Source organism: Vicia villosa, linkage group LG7 (genome assembly GCF_029867415.1).
Source record: "Vicia villosa cultivar HV-30 ecotype Madison, WI linkage group LG7, Vvil1.0, whole genome shotgun sequence".
Lineage (NCBI taxonomy): Eukaryota > Viridiplantae > Streptophyta > Magnoliopsida > Fabales > Fabaceae > Vicia > Vicia villosa.
The window spans coordinates 101,971,778-101,989,517 of record NC_081186.1 but is presented as its reverse complement, the minus strand read 5'-3'; the positions used below and the strand labels follow the sequence as shown (position 1 = coordinate 101,989,517).

General features: G+C 34.7%; 2 protein-coding genes and 1 long non-coding RNA gene across 3 annotated transcripts; 1 reads left to right on the top strand and 2 right to left on the bottom strand.

The window, feature by feature from the left end:
* Window positions 1–383: 383 nt before the first annotated feature.
* LOC131618079 (uncharacterized) lies at window positions 384–2,024 on the top strand. The gene has a single exon (XM_058889347.1). It carries the CDS (start codon window positions 521–523, stop codon window positions 1,136–1,138), a length of 618 nt encoding a protein of 205 aa, XP_058745330.1. The 5' UTR covers window positions 384–520; the 3' UTR covers window positions 1,139–2,024.
* LOC131619869 (uncharacterized) lies at window positions 1,490–2,969 on the bottom strand. Its single transcript, XM_058890911.1, has 3 exons — window positions 2,863–2,969; window positions 2,100–2,774; window positions 1,490–1,495 (listed from the first exon to the last, which is right to left on the bottom strand). Exons 2-3 carry the CDS (start codon window positions 2,706–2,708, stop codon window positions 1,490–1,492), a joined length of 615 nt encoding a protein of 204 aa, XP_058746894.1. The 5' UTR covers window positions 2,709–2,774; window positions 2,863–2,969.
* A 4,990-nt stretch (window positions 2,970–7,959) lies between these two features.
* LOC131618078 (uncharacterized) lies at window positions 7,960–9,523 on the bottom strand. Its single transcript, XR_009288725.1, has 2 exons — window positions 9,370–9,523; window positions 7,960–8,941 (listed from the first exon to the last, which is right to left on the bottom strand). It is a non-coding gene; the product is annotated as an uncharacterized LOC131618078 (long non-coding RNA).
* Between the last annotated feature and the right edge of the window lie 8,217 nt (window positions 9,524–17,740).

Genomic DNA, 17,740 nt, shown 5'->3' with positions numbered 1-17,740 from the left:
ATTCGCATATGCGGTTACGAGATGGAAGAATATTATTGCCTACATTTTTCCCTTAAGACTAACCCTCCACTGTGTGAGAGAACGCCCAGACACATATTTTAATTATTATGTACAAAAAATAATAACAATTTATTATTGATTAGTATAAATATTTTTTAATAAATTTATCATCGATAATTATTAAAAAAAAAAGAAAGAGACAAATAATTATGTTTGATATGTAAATTAAAAATATGTGGACCATGTTCATCTTTAACATATAAGTAAATACGAGACAAAAATCAAATTCTCTTTAAAATCATAAAAATTAATTTTTAGTGCAAGTACTTAAATCCAAATTATGATAACCATAATTATTAATCTCAATTGCATTGAAAAGTCTATTTGATAAAACATATTCTGTACTATTTTCATTGTTTGATTAAATCATCTATATATACATGCTATCTTCTAACTTGTAACAAAACATTCAAGCAGGGTTAGTGAATTGATATTGATAATCAAGAATCAAGTCAATAAAATGAGTACGAATATTCATGAAGAGAATCCTCAGAAATCATGTGGTAGGAAGTTGTTTGAGCGTGTAGCAAAGTGGTTTGAATACAAAGATAAAGAAAAATGGATAAAAGGTATGAAAACTAGCATGGGTATAGCAGTTTCTATAATCGCAACTGTAACATTTTCACTCGCCACTAATCCACCCGGTGGTGTCGTGCAAGTGAGTGTCAATGATGACCCACTTTGCTCGGATAAGACCGGATACAATATATGTGCTGGAGAAGCTATCTTAGCTACTTTATATAAAAATTATTATCTTCGATTTTTGATATGTAATACAATTTGTTTCATTTCAGCACTTAGTGTTCTTCTCTTTCTGGTTAGTGGAATTCCTATAGAGAAAACATTTCCAGTATGGCTTTTATCAATTGGAATGAGTATCACACTCACAAGTTTTGCTCTTACCTACTTGTTTGCAGTAAACATGGTCACACCAAATGTCATTTGGAATCATCTTTTAGAAAATGTGTTTGGTATTGCTATTTTTGTTTGGGCTATCTTTGTCGCAGCTCTTGGTGTTTTTTTGGTTGTTCGTTTAATTGTGAGGGTAGTCAATAAATTATGGAATAATGACAAATAGCTTATTAATTTGTCAAAGAAATTTAAATTAATTCCGTCTTTGTGCTTCCCTTTTAGGTTCATTCAATAAATTATATATAGTCAAAATATATTATTTATTAAATAAATCTAAAAAATAAAATTTAGAAGAAATATGTCATAATAATATGTTTTTTAAAAGCGTCAAAAAAATTATAATAATAATCAATTATGTAGTTGTATTTGTTGTAATTTGAATTGTATATTTGGTTGAATAAATGTAATTTGAATTGTATATTTGGTTTTTTTTTTTTTGAACAAGAATTGTATATTTGGTTGAATAGTGTAATTTGAATGTATATTTGGCACAAGCTTTCTAGTTGTTCAATACAATTCATAGCTATTTTCAGTATTTACTATAGTTAGTAATCCATTCCCGAAATATATTTAATCACTTATAAAGCTTTGTTAATTTTAAGTGCGATATTAATAAAAAAAAACATGGTTCCCTATGGGGGGTCACCCCCAGCGAAATTCCCAAACTACCCCTGCTTCGGAAATGAACTTCCGAAGCGCTTTTTTTTTTTAAAAAATTTCCTTGATTCGGAAGTTCATCTCCGAAAACACCTCATGGGGGGTGCGTTCGGAGATGAACATCCGAAAACACCTCATGGGGGGTGAATTCGGAAGTTCATTTCCGAATTATGCAGAAACTGTGTTTTTTTTTTAATGTTTTTCTTAAACGCAACCGCATTTTAATTAAACGTTACCGGCAAACAAAATAAACAATAGATAGACTGAAAACACTAATATGATAAATAAACAAAAAAAAATACTAATATGAAAATATTATATACAAACCGAAATAAATAAAAATAGTGTGCTAAATATACAATCCAAAATCAAAAAATGAATAAACCCCACCACTACTGGGTGTGCCTAACCCGCTCACCCTGGGCCCTCCTCTGCCGCCTGTACCCCGCCGCACGGTCCGCATCAGTGACGATCATCTCCATCACGGCGATTGCCTCTGATCCGCCCTGATGAATGACACCTCGATGCAACGCGTCCCGCCCAAGCATCTCTATCCGCTGGCAGATCGGAAGGAGATCAATGGCGTGGTCATCCTCCGCCTGCCGGTTCTCCAGGATCTCCTCGTGTGCTGGCCTAGGAGCGCCGGGAACGTCGGGTCTCAAGAGAGGATGGGACACCCGGTAGAACCATGTGACGTACCCCTCCACACTGTGCCAGTCCTGGGTGACCCGCATGCGACGGTACTCCTCCGGTACCACATGATGCTGCCACTCCTCCCATATGGCAGTGAGCTGCACTCTGGTCACTGTGTCAGGAGCAGCCTCGAAGGGTGACCTGGGTATGATCTGCACGAACCCAAACTGCCGCATGCACCGCTCCGGGAGATACCGGACCATGATGCCGGTCCCGCATGCCAACCAGCCTGAATATAGAGCAACCCCGTCGAAGGGGACAACCTGAGCATAGTCGGCGAACGGCCTCCAGGTGACGTCGTCGTGCATCGTGCGGTCCAGGTACAGGCGGTATGGTCCCACCGCATCGTTCCCCCTCTGGAGGGCGTATCTGGCGGCCCTGGGCATGGCGTCAACGTACGCAGGATCGATGTGGAAGCCGTGGATGCGGGAGAAGTAGGAGATGATCCAGCTCTGAAACACATATACGATAATGTATTAAAAATAAATACGAAACATAAATAAATAAATAAATACGAGAATGTGTTAAAATCAAACGTACCGTAAGCAGAGTGCAGGATCCGACCAGCTGCCTCGTCCTCCAGTTGGAGGCCTCATTCAGCTTCTGGTAGAGATATGCCAGAGTAGCTGCCCCCCAGTTCCACTGGTGAACGGTATCCAGGTCCATGAAATAGCAGAGGTAGGCCACGTCGACGTACCTGGCGCTCTTGTCCACAAAGCATGCAGCGCCTACCACATGCATGTACCAGCACCGAAGAGCGCAGCCGCGGTGGTACTCCATGAATAGGTCGTTACCCTCCTGCTAGGCCTCGACCGCCGCGTCCAGGTGGAACTCAAAATAGAGGCTCAGTGTGTTGAACCGGACATGAGGCCCAGAAGTCGAGACGCACTCCAGGTGAGCAACCTCGTGCGGCAGGCCCAAATAGTGCATCATCCACTCAATGGCCTCGACCCTCTGGATCCTGGAGTGGTCCAACAGCGGCCCCCTAATAGGCAGGTGGAGAAGACACTGGACGTCATGCATGGTGATCGTCAACTCCCCCACCGGCAAGTGGAAAGAAGACGTCTCCTTGTGCCAGCGCTCCACAAATGCCCCCTGCATGCCGGTGCTGATGGTGGTGTACCCGGTCATGCAGAGCCCGCAAAGCCCTGAACCTCGCACATGGTCGTTAAACCACTGAGCTGCTGGTTTAAACAGACCGAAAATCTTCCTGGAGTGGTTCACCATTTTCAATGGCTCTCTCTCCTGTTACAAAAAAAAACAAATAAGCGAGAAATAAACGGTAAAATTATAAAAAATGGTGACAAATAAACGGCTAAGTTAAAAAAAATACCTCTCCCTCCCAGATCCGCCGAGCGACGTGATCCTGGGAGTGAATCAGCAGGGAAGTGTCAAAAGGCCCTCCCGGAAAGCTATCCACCTCCTGCTCCTCCTGCTCCTCCTCCCCGACTGGAGGGTCAACATCCGGTATGACCTCCTCCTCCTCCTCATCCTCATCCTCCTCCTCTCGCTGGCGGGAAGAAGATACCCGAGCCAAGCTACTCCTAGAGCTTGAAGCAGATGAACTCTCCACCAAGTCCTGTGGAACGCGGACACGGTGTCCCCGTCCCTGCCCCCGTCCCTGGGTCGAAGCCAGATGCGCCGCCGCTCGCTCGCGTATAGCCGACGCAGTCTAGGACTCTCTCCCCTGTCTGATGCGTGCTGGCTGGTCTGACATGATCCTGTAAACAATCGAAATCGATTAATATGCGAGACAAATGAAAAAACAAAAAAAAATGAACTTCTGGTACAGTTCGGAAGTTCATTTCCGAAAACTGGGATGGAGGTGTTTTCGGAAATGAACTTCCGAAACACCCCCACGTAGAGCTTCTCTGCAACCTCCAATGGCAGACCCAAAAACCTAAACCAAATCCATTTTTTTGCCTACTAAACATCCTAATATCAGTACTAAGCTATCTTAATGTCATTTTTTCAGATTCTAAACACCCTAATATAGTTTAATCAAATAGATCTAAAACTTGAAAAAACAATGATAAACTTACCAATTAGTGTTTAATGATGAGTTTGGTTGAGTTTGGAAGAAGAGTTTGGCTACTTCACACTTGCTTCTGCAGAAATTTCGCCTATGGAAGTGTTTGATGATGATTAGGGTAAATGATTTGGGGGAGGGGGAGAGTTCTGCTTAATCTGCAGAACGCGTTTTATTTCGGAATTTCATTTCCGAAATTGTAGTTTCGGAAATGAACTTCCGAAATAAGACATTTTTTTCAAAAAAAAAGGCGCTTTCGGAGATGAACTTCCGAAAACACCTTTTTCATGCATTTCGGAAGTTCATTTCCGAAGTCAGGGGTATAATGGGGTTTTCACCAGAGGTGGACTAGAAGATAGGGAGGTGGCCAAAGAATTTCTCTATATATAAAAGGTTGTGAAAGTAATCGTGTAATGCTTTATGCTGAAAGTAATCGTGTATCCGGCTATCCGCGATAACTCTGACAAAGTCAAGCTATCGAAAATAAGGTTGTAAAATTCTGAACAATCATGTAATATCCAATTACAAGACGAACATACACCAATTGTTGAAAAATCTTATGGAATGATGAAAATGACATTGAGAAAAAGAATAGTAGAATAGTATGGGTTTAGAAAAGTCATTAGAAGCTTTATGTGAATGTCATTGTCGAATTTGTATGGATTTCTATGTCGTATTTTGATTGATAGTTCTCCCTTGGAATTTGTATGGGTTTAGAAAAATCTTATGGAATGATGAAAATGACATTGAGAAAATGTTCTTAGCTTATACAAGATACTGAATTGAGAATACACCTTTAGAAGGGGATGACTCATCACAAAGAGAGCACACGGGTCACAAAGGCAAGATTACATTGTCAATTTTAGTATTTAAGAATAAAATTGAGAAATAAAAGTTTAGGGAATTCCAAGGGAGAACTTAGAAAAGACAAGGGTTTTGGAGAAACTTTTGAGTTATCTAAGGTGACTGAGAAATACTTCTAAACACATTGAGTTTGTGTGATTCTTAAATTGAGAGTTAGAGAGATTGGAAAACACTTGGGTATAGAAAATAGGGTTTGTTCTTGGAAACTTGGAAGGCTATTTTCTTGTAAGTCATTTGTTATCTCTTGTAACAACTTTTAAAGTATAATGAATTGGAGAGCTGCTCTCTCCCTCATATGTAGATCATTTGATCGAACTAGGTAAACAAACTTTTTGTGTTATCGCCTTATTTAAACTTTGTCTACTAAATTCACTATTTATTAGTTATTACTGCTGAAGGCCATTTATTTTGATTGCAACTGTTCTTTGTCCCCACACATCAAATTTCTCGATGTAAATTGAACCTTATCATTTTCACAGCAAGTGGCATCCACTGTGGGACATAGGGGTATTGTTTACAAATGAGCATCATGGCTAAATGGGAGATTGTAAAATTTTCCGAAGACAACGATTTTGGATTGTGGAAAGTGAAGAAGCAATCAATTTTAACTAAAGAGAAGTGTATTGAAACTTTGAAAGGATAGACATTAATGCCTGCAAGGCTTACACTAGATGAGAAGACCAAGATGGGACATCTCATCACAAGTGCGTATGAGAGATCGTGTATTAATCTTAAAAGATACGGTTTCTCAGACACTTATTTCCCACTGCGCACTGCTCCACCTCCAAAGCCAAATGATCGTTCTATCTGTGTTGGGTGGATTTCTAATCCGCACATTTTCTTCAAGTTTATTTAAAATCGGGATGCCTTATATAAGTTACATCAACGAGTGAGCAAATCATTTTACAATCGAATCTGAAACTTGGCCGAACCAATATACTGAAAGGTTGAAGAGTACACCAAATTGAACAACATTGAAATAGCAAAAAATAGGGAAAAGTCAAAGGGGATACCAATGGTAGATTTGTCGAACGATAATTATTTCGGGTCATTTAAGTAATTATTTATCATATTATTGTATGTGACATTTTGTTAGCGTATTATGATATTGAATGAAAACATTTTGTTATTATGTCTCTATGTTGGATTATGTCTCTTCTTATGTTTCTGTTCTATATTATGCTTCTGTTTCTGTTTTTTGATACCAGGGCAGTTACCGAAAATGTACGTCCGGTTTGGAACCAGAAATTCATTTCTGGTTCACACACTGTAATCATATAGGGTTTATATGGTCATAATATCCTCCAACTATTTTATATAACCTCAGTCTTCATATTGCTTCATACTAAAACACCAAAACCAAAATGAGCATTATTTGTCATGTTGGAAATGTTCACTTTACCAGCAATACACCATCACGAGAATTTAAGGTCACCGAGTACACCCCTCTTGAAGATCTGCAATACACACTGCAGAAGCTCTACCATATGGCTACAATCGAAAAATTGTGAAGATCGAGTACCCCTCCCCATCCATTGACAAGGAAGGAAAGCTTGAGTTCATCAACCATGAGCTAAAGACGAGCACTGATTTACGGACTATGTGGATAACCTTTTTCCGTTTAAAAGCAAAAGTTCCGATCGAGCTGGATGCAACTATGGCGAGATCAGTCGATGATATTATCAACATGTTGCAACGTCCACCTGAACGTTGAAGTGTAATGTTTAAATTATGTTAAAAAAAATCCTTAATGCATTGCTTGTTATGTTATCAATGTTTGAATTATGGTAATTTGAGTTTGTGAATTTGCTGTATTTCTAGTCAATTTTTTCTGCGTTCTCATATCGAAAATGTAACTTCGGGTACTTACCAAAAGTACATTATGCTACACCTGTAGTAGTCACAACCCTCAACGAAGTGAAATGGGTTGAGACATGTAGGAGATACATGGTTTGTTCTCTAAATATAAAATACAACATACATATAAATATAAGAGTAATGCTATTCTTACACCCATATTATACACCAATACTTACATCAAACACTGTTCACCGTATTTATACGGTGAACAGTGTTTTTAAAATAAAATAATAATATTTATAAAAAATATTTTTTATTTTTAAAATTACAGAAGACACTGTTCATGTACGGACGTGCATTAACCAACTTGATTACTGCATTAACCAAGTTTTTACACTGCGTTAACTAAGTTTGATGACTGCTAATTTTTTTTTTAATACCTGGATGTTGCATTAACCAACTTCATTACTGCATTAACCAAGTTTCTACACTACATTAACCAAGTTTGGTAACTGCTAAAAATTATTTTTAATACCTGAATGTTGCATTAACCAACTTCATTATTGCATTAACCAAGTTTTTACACTGCATTAACCAAGTTTTTACACTGCATTAACCAAATTTGAGTAATACTATTCTTACACCCATGAACAGTACTTTACAGTAACCACAAAGTTGGTTAATGCAATGTAAAAACTTGGTTAATGCAGTAATGAAGTTGGTTAATGCAAAAATAATTTTTGGCAGTCATTAAACTTGGTTAATGCAATGTAAAAACTTGGTTAATGTAGTAATAAAGTTGATTAATGCACGTCCGTAAATGAACAGTGTCGTCCGTAATTTTAAAAATAAAAATAAATATTATTATTTTATTTTCAAAAACAATGTTCACCGTATAAATACGGTGAACAATGTTTGGTGTAAATATTGGTGTATAATATGAGTGTAAGAATAGCATTACTCTAAATATAATTATCATAATGTATATTACATATAAAAGACAGCCTTGCGCACAAATATCCTTAACATAAAAGACAACCATACAAACAATTCCATACAAAAGATAACATTACACATAAATATCCTTATAACATACGTTTATTACTTATAAAAGAACACTTTACACACAAATACACATGCGGAATGAAGTGGTTTGGGATGGAACATGTAGCAGATGCATGGTGAAACATACTGAATCACGGGGCTGGAGTATTCTCCCTCGAAATATTTTGAGTGATTGCCCTTTTACCTATTTTGAGAAAAATGTTAACTACCCATATAATGAAACGTAGTGTGAGGAACAAAGCCAAAAGGAATAACATTGAAACCCAAGTCAGAAGCAATGTTCTTTGAAAATCTTTTGCTGGACCCCAAACAGGATCCGGGGTAACCATTTGTACTGCAGTTATGTATGTAATAGCAAGACTTGTGAGAGTGAGACACATTCCGATTGATAAAAGCCACATAGGAATCCTATGTTTCAAAGGAAATCCACTCACAAGCAATAGTAAAACCGTTAGCGATGAAACAAAACATATACTGTTCCAAAAAAGAACTCAAGATAAGAACCTGGATATATAACGGCTAAGACAGCTTCACCGGGACATAGCTTCAAACCATTAGTTAAGTTTCCATCCTTGCTATAGAGAGTACATGCTATAACATCTGGATTGTTTTCTCCGTCATCTTTAACCGGCCTAACGCCCCCAGGTGGATTAAGAGCTATTTGAAATGTAATTGTTGCGATCACTGTCGCTATTAATCCCAAATTACCTCTCATTTGTTCCAGCCATTCATCCTTGTCTTTGAAAGCCATCCAACTCCTTATTCGTTCTAATACATTTCTCCACCCTTTCTTTTCTCTCTCAGTCCTTGACAGTTCAACATATCTCTCATGGTTATTCACTTCATTGTTCATTGTCTTTCCTTCAAAACAACCATGAAATTAGTTTGCACAATAATTTTTTTTTAATAGGCTATGGAATTAAACAAAGGGAGTATAAGGGATACTCCGCCCAAAAAACAAACGGAAAACTCCTGTTACTCAAAACAAATGAGCGGTAGGATATTCCATGAATGAAAATTACAAAACTCCACTAATATATTTTTAATACACGTCTGTCTCTTCTCAAGCACTATCGAAAACAAGTATGTTAGTTAACTTTTTATGTTTTTAAACCGTCATGAGTTATTGTAAAAGAACTCTCAAAACATGCAGGATGATACCAGATGCAGACTCGAGTTTATGCAATATATTACTTGTATTGTACCTTCCGCTGAATGAGGAATGCTGATCTTATGAACACCGCAAAATTGTTAATCACCTTAGGACAATGAATATCTTAAATACGTACCTTGATTAGTTTAGTATGATAGGTCAAAATGGCATTTGTGTTTTGTAGAGATAGTATGGTTTTGAAGCCAAGTAAGGTTCATATTTATAAAAAACAATTGCCATAAGGTATTTATTTATTTTTCATAAAATTATTTCAGAGTTAATTACTGAGATGCTTTTTAAATGGTTAAGATGTGCCTGCTTCATGCAGCCATACATTGTGAATATCCGCAGATATTTTTTATTGTTAAATAAATGAATGGCTCCATTAAATAGAAGCAGAGATTATAGTGATGGCCAAATATTTAAAGGGGGACTTGTGAAGTCTCCAAATTGTGCAAATTGACTCTTTGAAAAAGTCATTTTAATTGGCCAATAAAAGAAATCTTCAAAATTCGAGAATGTCACGTCATTTTACCATATAGGCCGTCTATCATAACCCATCTATCTATAATATAAGAAAATTAATGGTTGTGGAAAAGTCCAAAATACCCTTATTTGATTTTTTGCCACCACATTAAAATTGTGGTTTTTTAGTCTTTGTACCATAAAGTTTTAAATTTTATTATTAAAATAATACAACTCTTATATTTTATCGAACCTATCAAATCTCTCCATATTCTCTATTTTTTTTCTCTTTCATCACTTTCTCACTTCTTTCTTCCAAAAAAAAATCTATCAATCTATAATATCAGAAAATTGATGTTGTGGAAAAGTTCAAAATACCCTTATTTAATTTTTTGCCACCACATTAAAATTGTGGTCTGTTGGTCTTTGTACCATAAAGTTCTTAATTTTATTATTACGAAAAATGTAATTTATGATCCAAATATTTTTTATTCAAAAATGAAATATGCCAAAAAATCTATTACTGATCTAAATATTTTTATATACGAAAATTTGATATTGATCCAAATATTTTTGTAAATGACACTTTAACAAAAATAATATTTGCATATGGAAAAAAATCTATTATTTACAAAATGGTATTTATGATCCAAATATTTTTATTCCAAGATGGTATACGGGAAAATAATCTACTGCTGATCTAAATATTTTTATATATGAAATTTACTATTGATCCAAATATATTTGTAAATGATACTAAACAAAAATGAGGTCTGTATACGGGAAAAAAATCTATTATTAATCTAAATATTTTTATATACGAGAAATGGTATTTATGTTTAAATATTTTTGATCCAAAAATGGTATATGAAAAAAAATCTATTATTGATCTAAATATTTTTTATACAAAAATTTAATATTGATTCAAATATTTTTGTAAATTATACCTAAATAGAAATAATATTTGTATTATTATTTACGAAAAATGTTATTTATGATCCAAATATTTTTTATTCAAAAATGGTATACGGGAAAAAATCTACTATTGATGTAAATATTTTTATATACGAAAATTTAATATTGATCCAAATATTTTTGTAAATGATACCTAAACAAAAATAATATTTGTATACGGAAAAAAATCTATTATTTACGAAAAATGGTATTTATGACCCAAATATTTTTTATTTAAAAATGGTATACGGGAAAAAAATTATTATTGATCTAAATATTTTTATATACGAAATTTACTATTTATCCAAATATTTTTGTAAATGATACCTAAACAAAAATGAAATCTGTATATGAGAAAAAATCTATTATTGATTTAAATATTTTTATATACGAGAAATGATATTTATGATTAAATATTTTTAATCCACAAATGGTATACAGGAAAAAAATCTATTATTGATCTAAATATTTTTATATATGAATTAATTAATTATTTATCTAATTTTTTTTCTTTTTTAACATTTTTATTTAAAATAAGTTATGTATCCAAATTCGCGTAACCGAACAGAGCCCGTGCGTATGCACGGGTTTTTTACTAGTTTTTAAATGAAACTTTTATTTAGAGCTATGCTATATTTACACCACCAGATTGACACCGTATCCTTTACACCCTATGATTTACACTTCATTGCAAGTGGGGCCCAACTTAAAATACATACATATATTATAAAAAATCAAAAAAGTAGATGGAATGGTATAAATGTACGGTGTACATGTAATATTTTGGTGTTAGTTTATCATCTCTCTTTTATTTATTGTTAATCAGTCCTTCATTAATTTAATAATAATTTATCAATTAACAAAGATTTGAATAAAAAAATTCATTTTATTCGACGTGTTTTTTTTCAATTAAAAAATCCTAAATTCTTAATCAATCCATTCGTCCTCCATTTTCTTCTTCCTTCTCACAGATCATCATCCATATTCTATCAATGGTAGACTTGAATCGTATCTCCTCCATCTTCCTTGTTCAATTCCCTCATCCAATGGTTTAAAAATAGTCCCTCCTTTCACAGGTGGTAGTTGTTCATATCGAAATCTAATATTTTCCCAAAATCAAGTTGATTTGAGTTATTATAGAGAAACATTCAATTTGGGTATTAGGTTTGTATTTTAAGTTGAAATTGATTTGAATTCTTATCTATAAACGATCGATTTGGTAATTAGGGTTTGTATTTGAAGTTAAAGTTGATAAATCCTTCTCACCCAGAAACAATCGCACTACTACAATGTTGGGAAAAAAACAAACATAGAGAAAAAAGAGGAACACAATAACAACACAAGAGATTAACGTAGAAACTCCAAAGCCGGAGAAAAAATCACGGTCGTTGTCAATACACAACCAGAGAATAACACTATGTGAAAATTGTTACAACACATAATATACCCTCAAATACCCCCGCCCCCCAGTACACCCACACCCTCTAAAACAAATATTTAACTACATCTCACAACAAGAGCATAAGAGAACAAACAAAGTCAAATACAAAGCTTAAAGTGCTTTTGACTGGTGCATCTTATAACAAAGATCTTGGATCTTATATATAGCCTTGAATTCTCTCTTCCATCACTAAGCTAAGCGATGTGGGACTTAGAAGAATTTTAATCCTATTCATAGCCTTGGACCCCCTCTTCCTTCACAAAACTAGGCGACGTGGGACTTCTTGAAACATGCATATTTTCAACCAACCCCAATAATCTCCACCTTGATTGAAAATAATACATAAGCTTTCGTCGTCTTCACCGACAATCATACTCCACCATAAAGAGTATAGTCACTTGAAGCTACACCACTTCAAGAATTTTCATATTGTTTTCACCGACAATCATAGTTTTAAAAACTATCATACTCTCTCATGAAAAATATATTTCACTTGAAGATAAATCACTTCAAGAATTTCACATTGTCATCACCGACAATAATATACTTTATCATGAAGAATAAATTTCACTTGAAGCTAAACCACTCTAAGAATTTTCACATGCCGAAAACTAGGTTGAAAACTTATGGTGTAACTTCCTTGTTGGTAGGAAGCTCTTCAACCACCAACATAATCTTGCACCTTGTGTAATCTTGATTGTAGCAACACATCTTTGACTTGAACTTTCCACAAGTCAAAAAATAATTCTTCCATCAATTTTCTCTAACCTAAACTGCACAACGGAACTTATGACTGCAACTTAACAGCTCTTTCACAATACTGCCCTTCTTTTTTGATGTGGAAGATCATACAAAGCTGCAACCACAGAACATACTAAGAACACTTATCTTCAGATCGAACCAAAAGCTCTGATATGAGTTGTTGGGAAAATAACAAACATAGAGAAAAAGGAACACAATAACAACACAAGAGATTAACGTGGAAACTCCAAAACCGCAGAAAAAATCACGGTCATTGTCAATACACAATCAGAGAATAACACTGTGTGAAAATTGTTACAACACATATTATACCCTTAAATACCCCCGACCCCCAGTACACCCACACCCTCCAAAACAAATGTTTAACTACATCTCACAACACTCTAAAACAAGAGCATAAGAGAACAAACAAAGTCAAATACAAGCTTAAAGTGCTTTTGACAGGTGCATCTTGTAACAAAGAACTTGAATCCTATATATAGTCTTGAATTCTCTCTTCCATAACTAAGCTAATCGATGTGGGACTTAGAAGAATTTTAATCCTATATATAGCCTTGGACTCCCTCTTCCTTTAGAAAACTAGGCGATGTGGGACTTCTTCAAACATGTATATTTTCAACCAACCCTAACACACGCATACGACAATGCCAAAGTCACCATGGTTCATCAATAAACCGTGGTGACATATCTAAACTGAGGCGCTAACAATTTTTTTTATTTTTTTCTTAAAAAATGTTAGCATATAATAGTAGTGGGTGGTTTAACCGTAGTGATAAAATGAAATCTTCATGGGTTCGAACCTCAGCGCCCTCAAATATTGTATTCCTTTAACATTAAGACGCACCTTTTCTTTTTTTATTTATATTTAAATAAATAATAAAGAGGATCTCACTACGGTTGATAGTTTTAAGCGTTGTGAAAAAATATACCCATATATAAGTGAATTAACTCTCACTTTTTGACAGCAGCGTCGTATCCTTCGCAGGTAAATCCTAGCACCCATTTTTTCTCTTCTTCTTTGTCATTAGCCGTGATTCTTGTTCTTCATACATAAGGTATTCTTATTCTTCTTCCATCTTCTTATTAGATAGTTCATGATTATCTCTTTTGTTGCATCTTGTTGAATGTTCTCTTTTTTTAGATTCGTCTTCACGACATTAACCGGAGTAAAGTACAACAAGTATGAAGCTATGTTGAAAACTTCACCCACGTTGCACTTCTTCTTCATAGCTTCACAAACAATACGAACTTCATACTTTGTTACAGTTCCACGACTTCATGTATATCCATTGATGATATAAGCTGTTAGTGTTTTTATTTTGTTGCATGTATTTGTTGTTGATAATTAAGTTTGCAGTTTCACTCCTTGATAACTTTCATGGTGTTTGTAGGACTCAAAACAAGAACAATACATTGTTAAGTCACAAGAAAAGTAAATGAAGAAACAACAACAACAATAAATTTCATCTAGTTTGAGAAACTATGAGAAGAAATATAAGAATTATGAAGCTGTTGTGTAAACTTCTTACTCCTTATATTTCTCTTTCATAGCTTCACAACCTAGATGAACCTCATAATTGATTCCTGTTTCACTTACGATTAATTTCAATAAAAGGTGCATCCTAGAAATATTTTATAATATCTGGTTCTGTTGTATGATGTTGTTTTGTTGATAACTACTTTTGTATGTTTTTGTTGTTGTTGTTGTTGTTGATTAATGTTCTCAAAGAAAGAAGATTAGGTATACATTATTATATTCTATGTAGATTGTTTGTTTCACTAACCTTCAGTTAAAATACATTCAATTAAATTGAAATAGATTCTTATAATATGAAAATTAAGTTGTATTTGAAAACCAACTTATATCAATCAATGTTTTCCGAAATGCTTGCGTCTTATCTTTCATTTCATGCTCTTTTACATATTGAATATGGTATAATGACATGGCTCCTCCGATGCATTGCTAACTTTGATTATATTTAAATTTCCATAACAACAATTAATTGGATAATCTATCTCGTCATTAACACTTATAATGGTAATTTATATGATGATCTATCATCATAAAAATTAGGGTTAATACTAGTTTACCCCCCTGTAATATGAGCGTGTTTCGGTTTACCCCCTACCGTTGCCAAAGGTAGGTTTTGGCAACAGTTTTTTTGAAAAAACCGTTGCCTAAAGGTAGGGAGGGGGGAAAAGCAAAATTCACTAACATTACAGGGGGGTGAATTACTATTAACCCTAAAAATTACGATGATAATTGATGATGAACGAGCATGAAATGAATGATGAGACGCATGCAATCAAAAAATAGTGATTTGTTTAAATTGGTTTTCAAGAATAGTTAATTTTCAGATAATAGACTTCTTAAAAATTTGAATGCTTGTATTTCTTTAGTGAGGTGTTTGGAAAAACAAGAAATCTACATATTATATAATAAACTTTGGGTACTGTCATACCCCAATTTTTGACCTAAGATACCACCTCATATCATTGCATATGCATCATTTGCATCTCTAACAAATTGCATAGTTTGTGTTTGCTACTTGTGACTCAGCAGGATTTGATCAGGAAATCACTCATCAGTACAAGTAACAATCAATTAGGGTTTTGTTCTCCCTTCATCTCAAAGAATCATCTTCATCAACAATCAACATTTGGTCCTCAGAGATTCACTTCAACAAGCTCAACAGCTTTGAATCGACTGAATTAGGGTTTTGACTGAAGACAGCACACTCCTGACTTTTGCTCAGAATTTGACCTAATGGCTTGGGACATGATATCAAGACCTCAAGTGCATCATTTTGACCTAATCCATTGGCTCATAACATTTCCTACACAAAGATTGATCAACAGTGAAATCTCAAATCATCAGATTAGGGTTTTTGAACTATCAGGGACTGAAATCAGGGATCACATTTGGGAAACCCTAAAAACCCCCAGGAAGTCAATCAAAGGTTTCAATCATCCTCAAATAATCCCTATGACAATATCCAATGGAGATTACATCTCAATTCAAGATCCACAGTCATCAATTTCATCTAGTCGACAATTAGGGTTTTTTGACCTAATTCACTGAATAACTGACTTTTTAATCAAGACATGGTGTCACAACTCAATCCATGGCTCAATATCCTCTAATGCTTCAATGTGATCCATTCATACCATTCATTTGATGAGGATAGCCTGTTTCATTAAAAACTCCAGAAACGCGATTCGTCTGAAAAAGTCAACTGTACAAGATCACCATTGACTTTTGGGGAATTTTGGTCAACCATGACTTTTGAAGTTTTGAATCATCAATATATGATATATGAAGTCATTTGATCAAGAAAAATCAAGAAAATCAATCAAGAATCAAAAAGTCAAAAGTTTGACTTTCATACTTAGAAAAATTTCTAAGTGTTTTTCAATGGTTTTTTCCAAACTTTGAAAGGGAATAACTCAAAATTTCACCTACAAACTGAAAAAAACTTCCAACATGAAAGTTGTAGATTTTGATCCAATGAACAACTTTGTCACATATAATTTTTTTTCATAAGATCAACCATTTAAGAGATATGGAGCTTCAAAGTTGGTATCTTATGAAAATTTCACTTAAAACTTCATTTTCTTCAAAGTTCATGGAACTTTTTCACCCATTTCCTTAAAGGTCTTGAAGAAACTTTCAACTAGGGTTTTGAAGTGTGTAACATGAGCTTTCCAAAATGTCCAAGAGCATGAAAAAATATGGAGTGTAGCTATGGTTTTGAATTATGCATTTAGTGATCATTTTCACTTGAATTTTCACCATTTTTCACTAAGTTTCAAGACTACATGACCTATAATCCAAGCAATGATGCAAAGAGGCAATAATTGAAGATATTTTCTCTGATTTGAGATCAGAATGGAAGAGGATAAGAAGCTTGAGTTTTAACCATGGTTTGGTCACTTTTAACCATTTGCATTTAATGTGAAAGATTCCATTTTATCTCTTAAGCCAAATCATCATTTCTTTGATCAACTTGCAAAGCTCTTCATTCAGAATCCTTGGCCTATAAATAGAGGTTCAAATCACTCTTCAAATCACACCAAAACCTCACAATTATAGGTTTTCTCTCTTCTTTCTTGAATTACAAGTCATGTGTTTCAAAGTGAGGTAGAAAACTCAACCTCCAAACCTTGCAAGTTCTGAACAAAGTGATGCTTCCCACAACTTCTAAATGTCAAATGTGATGTGTTTGAATCACTCATACACCCAAAAACACCTCAAATCTCAGAATCACTACCTCACTTCCATAATTGCATATATTGAACCTTATCATGCCAAAATCCATACCAAGCCATATCTGTCCAAACTAACACTCCTAACACCATCCATATACTTCATATGAATGATCCAAATACTCACCAGCAATCTGAAACACCTCCATCTTCAAATTCGATTCATACTTGAAGCAACTGCAGTTCGGGTGCCATGGCCATGCTCAGATGAATTCAGCTTGTTCCAGACATCCAGACACCTTCCATAATCATCATTGAAGCTATCCAGATTGATACAAAGCATCTGTAACACTTATATTGAAGAATCAAATCTCCAGTTTGGCCGTTTTTGAATGTAAGTCACTTGAACTTCAAACTCTATCATACATGCATCATAAATGAAAAACTGCCATGCCATCTTGTTTCTGCATATGTATGGATCATTAACCCTCAATCAATTGCAACTTATTATGCACACACACGATTTCAGATTGAAACTCAAAATTAGGGTTCTTCGTGTTCATCAGAAAATTGATAGCCTTAGAGATAAAATAAATGCAATTAAATGATACCATCATGTTCCTGGTGAAAAATCGAGCAAGATAGGCTATTCACTCGATCCAAACAATTCAGTTTTCAG